The 10,812-nt window shown below is 28.8% G+C and overlaps 1 protein-coding gene across 1 annotated transcript in view; it reads right to left on the bottom strand.

Moving 5' to 3' along the window:
- LOC102678251 overlaps nt 1-10,812 on the bottom strand; it is a 22,448-nt gene that overhangs the window by 6,812 nt on the left and 4,824 nt on the right. Inside the window, exon 2 of the mRNA XM_006615277.2 lies at nt 525-685. Coding sequence (XP_006615340.1) covers nt 525-685 — 161 coding nt within the window. The remainder of the gene's footprint in view (nt 1-524; nt 686-10,812) is intronic.

Genomic DNA, 10,812 nt, shown 5'->3' with positions numbered 1-10,812 from the left:
TTTTTTTTTTTTTTTTTTAGAGATTTACGCGCTCACCAGACAGTGTAAATTGAGCTTCCCCGGAGCCGACCGTGAGATTAGTTCCCCGCGGTTTTTCGAGTGTTTGGGGTTGCACGAGGGGGTTGGAGTGGCGCAATTGCGCGTGAAATTAGCGAAATGGTTGATGCACGATGAAGGTTGTTCGTCTTAGGGGGTTGCGATAATCTTTTACACAAGCGTTTGGAACATATATTTTTATGCATGGAATTCGGTGGAACGTGGATCGAAGAGACGTATTAAAGAAATTGGGAATTAAAATATAATGTATTAACGTTTTGCTATATATATGTGTGTGTGTAGCATTATAATAATAGGAAGTAAAAGAGGAAATAAATTAATTACGAATAAAATTATTGATAAAATTCTACGTGTCCAAGATACTTTATGATAGAGTAGAAAATAAAGAGAGAGTGTATGTGTGGAGGGTTTTACATGAGATTTCGTATTGATGATTATATAAGATGTTAAAAATATTGAAGACTTACAGTTTTGTAAAACATGCAGGCTTGCCTGTCCTCGTCTTCGCCTGTAGGGCAGTCTATGAAACCGTCGCACAAGGCGTGATCGTCGATGCAATGGTATCTACCCATTCTGTCCGCTGAGGGACACGCAAACCTTTCCATCCCGTCCTCTGAGATAGGACATTCTGTAAAGAGAACGATTAAAAAAATTACGGATAGATTATCTTAATTGCAATGCTTTTTAATTATTATTATTATTAAATATCGTTGAATGTTTCCCTAATTTCTTTGAATTATTGTCCTCGTTCTAAAAATAATTTATGATATATTTATTTCGATTATTTAACTTCTATAATCCGCCAATTTTGATACGTCTTTAAGAATTTCTTATTTATTAATTACTTTATATCATTTTTTATTTTCTTTTTTTTTAGGCAATTATTTTAAATTACGATATTATTCATCTTATTCTTTTCTATTAATTTATAATTATTTTCATTCGTAATTTAATTTAATCTATTAAATTGTTCGCGTCATCGTTAATTCATTTTTATGCAAAACGAGGGAGAGAACTCTCAGAAAAATGGCAACCATCGTCTGAGCGAAATTTTCTCGCAAGATTGCGACAGTTTCAAAGGCTGCATCGTATGAATTGAAAGGCATCGGAAAAATACCGAGGCTCTTGTTAATGTTTTCTTTCTATCGATTCGCCTCAACGACGCGAACTGTTTCGTGTGTGTACGGTAAAAATATACGTGTACATGTATATGCATTCTCAAATTCGATCAATTTATTTTGTTATCTGTTATTTGTATCACCGTCCAATATCAACGATTAACGTTTATACGTATATATCGAACTTTTCGTTTCAATTTGAAATACGATTGTATCGGGAAACGAGGAATTTACGCGTTATTCTCTTGAGAAATTATTATATTATTGCGATGAATAATAATTCGATGAAATTGTTTTATATGTCACAGGTGAAAGAGCGTATTGAGGAAAATGAATTTTAAAACGATCTATTTGCATTGTGCATAAATTAAAATTTAAAAAAAAGAAGTAATAATAATAATTTATAAAATAGTTATTCTTTTATCGTCATCAAATTTTTGAAATTTATAACGTCAAACACGAAGAATAAATCTTTTCAATCTTTCATAGTTAGTGTAAATATTTTATAATTTTCTCATGAATAATAAAATTTAAAGTATAAAGTTCATAAACTTGCTTGAGTTTTTTTCGAGATAAATTTCGAAGGGTTGATCCGTGAATTTAAAATTTATTTTTAAATCCATTTTATTATTTTTCTCCTCTGCAAGAAAATATTACATGTTTCGTAGTAATGCAGTTATTTCAAACAGTTCGCTCGATTTATTCTCCTTATTCATTCGAGCATCATCAATTTATTTATTCAAGATCTATAAGGGTGGAACAATTCAGAATGTAACATTATTTCCAAAACCTTGAATAAAGAAGATTCTCCAAAAAGAGAGACAATTAAAATATGCTGAATCCATTAATTTAAATATATTACAAGTTTTTTTATTCATTATTTATTTTTCATATCTCTCTCATTATTTTCATATTTTTTTATTATTAAATTTTTTTTTCAACCTTTCCTTCCCTCTCTCCAAAGTCTGTATTAAAATTAATTTTCTCTTTTCCCCGTTGAAATTAATTTATCTCTTTTATTTTCCAATATCAAATTTTTTTTACGTTTAAATTAATCAGTCCACCATTCTTACATTTTATTATTTTTAAATCTTTTCAATATTTAACTTTCCCGCATAAAAACAAACTATTCCACCACTTTCCCATTTTCTAATTTTCAATTTCCGCGCAAAAATAAATCGTTTCATTCATTTTTCTCTTTCTATCTTAAATTTTCGAAATTTTTCTCGTCAATGTCCATTTTTAAACTTCAAAATTAATCAATTCCCCACTTTTCAATATCCCGATTCTTAAACCTTTCAAAACATTTTACTTCTCCACGTTTAAATTAACCACTCCACTATATTTCCACTTCCCAATTCCCAAAACTTTTCCAATATCCGCACAAAATTCATTTATCCCTTCCTGTTACCCCCTTCGTTTGTCAACTACGAATCTCTCCTTTTCTCTGTTGTCAAAAAGAGAAATATATTCTCAAAAAATATATTCCTGAATCCTGAATCGTATTGTCGATCAGAGCACACTATCCAACCACGTGAGATTTCCATTAATTTCCATACTCGTATCCCCGGATCGATTCTTAATGAAGCTTTTGTTAGGACGCAGGACAATAGTCGAATAAAAAGAACACCTCTGTCCATATTTCCACCGATGAAAATTTCAAGACAACTTTCCATACGAACGATGCTGTTAACAATGCACGACTAACTCCTGCAGTTTCACCACCACTTCACCAGATCTCGTGCCCATTCAAAAGGAATGGTCGGAAATATCGTGAACCGTATCAAGCTTTCCTTCAATATATTCGTTTAGGTTTACTTTGAAGTTTGTCACGTACTTTTTTTTTTTTAGTTAAATTATTATTATATTATTAAATTTGTTGAATAGATGTACGTTCTATATATAAAGCTCGAGGGAATATCGATGATTTATATGATATGTCAATGTATTTGTGGAAATGGTTCAAAGTAGTTGATTCTAGAGGTTAAAACAAATATATATATATATATATAGAAGTTGGTATGCGGAAATGTCGATTGACGTTATGTATTATAAAAGAGGTGTCTGTCTATATCACTGTTTCACTTCATTTAATGGGAATTTAAATTATTTATAATTTAATAGATATTAAGTTTTATACATATATATATATATATATATTTTTTGATTTTCAGAATCATTTGTAAAAGTGTTCTATTTGATATTAAGACTCTGTATACTGTGTATTAATCTTGATAAAATTTTGTTCAATTTTGTTCCATTGGGTTAACTTCAGGTTTGTGTTGATCCTTTATTTTGACTTTCTGTACATAGAAATTAAATTTTCATTGTGAAAGACAGATGTCAAAGACATCAAAAATAGTTTTAATTAAACTATTTTTATATTACATAAAAGTTTGCGAGAAGAAATTATAATTTTCATTTAGTTTGCTGTTATAATTTGCTCTGGATATACGTAATACAATGTGTTTTCACTAATGGACGAGAAGCATATTAACAAACGGGGTTGGCAACGTTTACATATTAAAACAAACGAAGCCACTAGATGGCATTATTTCCAGCAAATGTGTTAACTCCCATTAAGGTCCAAGTAGAGAAATAATGTGTACAATTTGCGTAAACGTAACATTATTCAAACACGTTAATAAAGTAATTTACATATTGTTCCGGTCTCAAGGTTCGAGAAATTTATACTTCATAGAAATTTGCTATGCAAATCGCAATTTCTATTATTAGTGAAAAAGAAATGATTTGTCACACCACTATATAATATTTCAACTTTCCCTTTAAACTTTAATAAAAATTTATAATAGATATAAAATTTGAAAAAGAAATAGCGGAGGGGGGGGAAATATTGTGTAAGTTTTTTTCAAATTTCTTTTTACAATTTCAATATTGGAAAAGAGAAAAAATAAGAAAGTGAAATGTTGCTTTAACGCAACGTTGATATTTGTCGCTTTTATCCCGATCAATTTCACTTTATTTCCTTCTCGATCATCGAATATAACTCGCCAACTGAATTCATTAATCCACTCTTCTCGAATGAAAAGATGAAAGAAGGTGAAAGAGGAGAGGGATATTGAATAAACTTTAAAAGGATCGACGATTTTCCAGGTCGAACAGGTGGTGATCTTCTTTTTTATTTAAATAATCACTGTGTTATACCTCGAGCTCAGTCGGGACAAGGATCTCCTTGAGATAAAGGCAACATGGATGCACTTAAAGAGCGATTAAAACTGAAATCCATAGTACTCGACGTTCCAATGTCCGTAAATATGAGAGGCTTTGGAAGTCTTTGGGATTTAGAAAGGGGTGAAATGGAAGGAGGAATGGAGGAACGTAACAGCTGTGTGACATTTTGATTCTTGAAGTAAATCTGAAGTAATCTTTTTGTTTTTGTAATCGTTGAAAGGTTTTTATAAAATGAATTTAAATATAACAATGTGTGTGTAACGAAAATTGAAAATTTTTGGTATTGTTTTAATTCATATCGTATCACATCATATTTTTTTTATACAGATTTTTTTCGATATTTTTCGATACTGATATACTTGATTATTAATCTTTTTGACTTCTAAAAAATATTTCATTTTGATTAATTTTATTTTGCGTTTTCTGATAATTTTTTTAACATAGAAAATGTGAAGCTATTTAAGTAACAGGTGAATTTGTTTGAAGTGGTTAGATTAATCTTGCAACATTGATTAAGATTCAAATTATACAAAGTTGTTCTTCTATCAAAGATCAATTTTAATTCTGATTTGATTAAATAGCTTGGCTTGACATAACCAGAGAAAAAAGTCACAAAGTAAAAGGTTAAAAAAAGTCAAAGTTTCTATCGACTTGAACTCTCAAGCGTAATTGAACTAATATTATTACAGAAATTTTACATAAGTTTTGAGTTTCACCAGTGTTGATAAATTTTCTTGAAGAACAGTTATGTACAAGTTTGTTAATAAAACAAGCAAAGTTCGGAAAATAAAAATTATATAGTTAATTATAATTCTAGTCGAAAAGTAATATTGTAAAATTTTATGTAATTGCAGCTTGTCATATGGCATTATTATTAATTAGAAAATTCTTTCACTAAAAGTAAAATATAAATTTGTTTCGTGTTATTTACGAATAAAATATAAAGGAAAATCTTCGAAACTAAGAATTTAATTAAAAATTTAAAAAAGATGAATAGGAAAATAATTCATATATATCATAGTAGAATGAATAAATAAATAAAATTAATTATTCTGTGTTAAAAATATCTGAAATTCAACGATATTAATACTTTATAATTTTGTATTGACTATGATCTATATAAAAAATTATTTTATCCTATCTTACGTAACTAAAAATTAAGCATACTATACTTGTGTTTTATTATTGGAAAATTCTTTTTTATTCAACTTTTATTCGAAATAGCAAAAATATGTTACTATATTAATCTCAATATTGAATCGAAAAGACAAAAAATTTTTATTCTTCTTGTAAAAACGTTTACAATTTCCGCATTGTATACGCGGTAATTATGTTTCAACAACATTATTACGAGGCAATAAAAGTCAATGATGGAATCGTTGATAGCGAGATGAGACGAAATAAAAAGGGCGTTTTTATTAAAAGAAGAAAGAAAAAAGGAGGAAGAACTTCAAACTTTTCACGCTGGCGATTAGTGAATTATATACACAAAGGATGTATTGGAAATCGTGGCGCAAATAAAGATGGTTCTTTATTGCAGAAGAATAATGAAAATTTTTAACGTTTTCAAGAGAATCGTTTGCCAAGTTACGTGATACATATAATTTTAAAATATTCTTAAACTCTAGTAAAAGTAATTAGTTTCTCATACATAGTTTAATAAAATTATGTATTATAAATTTAATAATTTTCGAAATTGAAATTCAAATAAATTTAAAATGGCGATATATGGCATGCTATTCCACACTTTACACATTTGATAACATCATTTTAATCGTTTTACTTGTTACATACATATTTATTAATTATTCAATTGTATGCATGCTATATAAATTATTCCATATTTTATTCCAATTAAATGTTTCACATATATATAGTCATTAAGTGATTTCAATTTTTCTAATAGAATTCCATTCTATTAGAAAGTTCTACAAATTTTATCATTTGTATTAATCATAAAAAGATATAATCAACGATAAATCAAATCAATAAAGATATCACACACAATAATTAATTCCAAATTTGTGTACAAAATTTCATGTATCTTGGACAAGATCTCTTGAAAAATTTAACATGGATAAAATCCAAGTCCAAGCATATTGCAGTGTTGGTAACGAAAGGGTTAAATAGATGCTCGAATAATTAAGAAATATACGTGCAAAGGTAATTGGGATCGTGTCCTTGATTAGAAATTGGTGAGCATTTCTATTTTCGCCGATTTTCAACTGGATGACGTGGATGCAGAAATTGCTATCGCGTGTTGTCACGCGTAACCGCGACATAGTATGCGGCCCGCAACAGGTGTGAATTTCTCGGTATCGGTAATAATCGTCCGGTAATTGTCATCATTTAAATCTATCCGGATAACTCGATGAGTTGGCGGTTACATCGACCGATTTCTAATGCTACCGTACGATCACTCTTCCGTTTGATATGTCACTTTTACTAATCTCGATGAATTGGCGGTTACATAGATCGATTCCAATGATACGATACGATCGTTCTCGAGTTTCGTATGTCATTTCTAATAATAATCCAATGTTATAACAAACGTATCGTGATAGAGAAAAATTTTACTATTGGGAAATTGTATGAATTGTATTTTGAGTAATAATAATAATAATAATAATAACAGATAATAAGAGATGAATAGAAATGATTTTTTTATATTTTCAAATAAATATTATTATTTATCTTATAATACGTAGAATCTAGAACGTTTTGAGGAACGAAATTTCATTCAAATCATACGAGGAATAAATATTTCATACGAGATTCGTTTCAATGGCGGATAGAAAGTAAATAGGAAACGATGAAGAGAGATTTTTATATTTCATCGACATGAAGACGAGCAATGTGTAATAAAACTTGCTTATAGAAAACGTTTGAGACGGTCATGTTTGGCAAGTGAATGCAAGTCTGCTTCAGTCGTCATGTTTCGTCGTTGAATTCATTAATCTTTTAAAAGTTCTATTTTCAATGTTTTCAATCTTTCAAAAGTTTTACGCTCAATCTTTCAAAATAGTTTGTCAGAACTGGTTATACCTTAATATGCCTCATTCCTCTTCGCCTTTTTATTTCATGTACGTATTTCTTATTTATTCCTTCTTGGGCTTCAATTTTCTTAAGATGAAACTGTAGTAGTCATAATTCATGATTTTTTTCATTTTTAAAACTTTTTAAATATTTATCCAGTTTATACAAATAGTTTAACTACATATACCAGTTTAATATTTTCACATTTAAAGAGAAAGATTTAGAATTTTTTAAAATTTCTTTAATTTTTTATCTTTATTTATTTATTCACTGTTTTATTTCATAATCAATTTGTCTTTATTCTTCCATCTTATTGTACATTGAATTTTTTACCAAATTCTAATGAAAAAAAAAAAAGTTTTAATAACTCTTTAATTTCATTTTACATTTTTGGATCTTTGATTAATATCAGAATAGCAATAAGGGTGGTGAATGATCGAATCTGATTAATCATATGATCAAAACATTATGTCAATGTTATAAGGTAACAATTTGCTAACTATACCAATGTTACAAGTTAATAATATGCTGTACTATTATTTTCCATGGTAGGTACAACGTGCTGACGTGAATGCTAATAATAACACGTTACTGAAGAATGGGATTACTCAAATTTGCATATCAGCATTTTGGACTCTAGCAATATAAAGTGCTGATATTACTGCACCATGTGTAATATTAAGGACTAAAGGTACCATGGCATTTCTACACTATATGTAATAACAATACTGGTATAACAAACTATTTTACATACAATCTGGGACACAGTAATTGAAATTTTGTAATTTCAATCTCTACAAATAAAAAATTTGACTTCGATTTAAAAAAAATCGAAATTTCAACAAAATATAAACGATAGAGTAATATCAAGATTAAAAATTTACAAAATTTTTAACACTTTGTACAATATAGACAATGTATTAAAGATATATCTGCTACAAAGGAAACAATTATTTTGAAAAATAATTTAAACATACTACACAAAACATTGCACGATTTTAAATTAATTATTATTTCGATATTTAAAATATATAAATTTTCAACGAGTGAATTTATATTCTTCTACTATATCGATTTGATCGAAAATATCTATTAATTGTCATTAACTTTTTCATATGAAGTTATTAAAGAAATAAAGAAATAAAATCACCCTTTTCAAATAACCCTTTTAATCGTCTCCCAATCACTTCTAAGAAAATATTTATTTTTAAATTATGAATATATTTCTTAAAATAACAAAAAAAATTGTAAAATAAATTGTACATCAATCATAAACGTCATGACAGAATTGTAAGTGATGATCAATATAATGATATAGTGAAATAGTAATGATAGCTCGAATAATGAATTTATTTATACTGATCATTTTGGTAGTAGCTTTTTTTAAATTAGAAGTATTTTAGTTCGACTAGAATTAAATTTATAAAAATTTCATTTATATACGATAAATGATATTAATCGTTCCAGAGGAGTTTTGTATGATTTATAGTTCATAATGTAAGGATATGATCGTATGATTGATATACGTGACGCGAGTGAATTGAATGAGATAACAGGAAGACAATCAGTGCAAGACAAATTTATCTTGAAAATGACTTAAGTAGGTCAAGAATCATTTTAATATTAAAGTATTGAATATTAATATTGAAATTTTTCTTAACGAATCATTTATCATTTTTACACGTACTTTTTATAATCGTAAAATTAATTTTTTATGCAGTAATTTTTACCCATGAAATTTATCTAAATTTATTCGTTTGATTTTTTTTTTTTTTTTATTTATTCTGAAACAAGTTTCCAAGTCTAAAAATAAGAAGGATATCTTAAGGTAGATCTACTCCTACCTTTTTCCTTATCTACTTAAATAGTTGCCCAACATAAGGGTTGAACGTGTTAATCAAAGTTCCCCAAATGTGTATAACACCGTCAGATTCCAATCAGATTCTACATTGCTAGACCAAACAAAAGGTAGAAAGGAAAATTGGCAAAGTAAATGGTAGAACGTAGAGGATTATTTAATCAGCGATATGTGGCCACAGGTGGCCGTGGAACCAGAGGAAACCCAATAAACCTTTAATCTTTTGAACAATTATATCGTATATATACGTATTATGTTGTATATGTGTATATATATATATATGTACATACATATAACTTTGTCAGATCCCACGAACGAATTCTATACCACAAAATCAAACAAAAGGCAGAAAGTAAATAGTGAAACGTAGAGGATTATTTAATCAACAATACCTTCACCACCACGCACCAAGTAACCATGAATAAATGAAAGTAGATCATTAATCCCCAATATATATTTATGTTATTTTACTTAACATATATATATATCAGAATAACACAACATAATACAATAAAAATGCAAGATAAATATACCAAATAATCATTTGTGTCAATACATTATTTTCAATAACGAATCATAATGCTTTTATATTCAGGGTTTGATTAAAATATCTCGTTGCATGTAAAATATAAATTACTGAAAAAAAAAAAAAGGGATTCCCATTAATTTCAAAAAGATAAAAGTCATCGAAATATAATTATAAGAATAATATAAGAATTAATCACGGAGCAACGAATTTTTTTATGTTGTCAAATCAAACGAAAGATAACAAGGAGGGATTGGAGGAACAAATGGGAAAAGGAATTATTTAATCAGCGACATATTGCACAGGTGGATCAAAATGAATTCAATATCAATTCAAATCGTTCATCCCTTAAGCCAATATATATATATGAATAATATAATAATATAATAAAAATGCAAGTATCGTGGTAATCATTCTGAAATACACGTTCGATAATAAACCAAGGGATTAATATATTCTTACATCAAATATTCCAACATCTTGAAGTATGAATTATCGTGATCAAAAATTACGAAAGAAAAAAAAAGGGAGGGGAGGATCCCCCTTAATTTCGTCAAAAATTTATCAAAGAACGGTTCAAGCAAATTAATCACAGCTTCCCTAAATATCTAATCTACGTTGTCCGACCAAACACACGAGAGATGGAAAAGAGGGTTGGCGGAGCAAATGGTGAGATAGAGGATTATTTAATCAGCGATACCTCTCGCACCGTAAATCAACTATTCATCGGTCGAAACTCAATATACACCTATTCTACACGATTTCCTGCGAAAGGTCACGAAGAATAGAATTAATTCCCGCGAACCGCATGCGTCGTCTGTCCACTTTTTTATTCTTCCTTTTTCTTTCTTTTTTTCCTTTTTTTTTTTTTTTCGTGGAAACGTGTGCACCGACGAAACGGAATCGGCGATTAAATTGTCGCTTCCCCGTAATCCGGGTGGACATCGGTCATAGGGCGTGCCATCGCGATCACCCGCCGCGATAAAAGTCATTAAAATGTCTCGAGATCGTCGTACACCCGCCGT

The sequence above is a fragment of the Apis dorsata genome, unplaced genomic scaffold (assembly GCF_000469605.1).
Source record: "Apis dorsata unplaced genomic scaffold, Apis dorsata 1.3 scaffold_220, whole genome shotgun sequence".
Lineage (NCBI taxonomy): Eukaryota > Metazoa > Arthropoda > Insecta > Hymenoptera > Apidae > Apis > Apis dorsata.
This window is presented reverse-complemented; position numbering and strand designations above follow the sequence as displayed.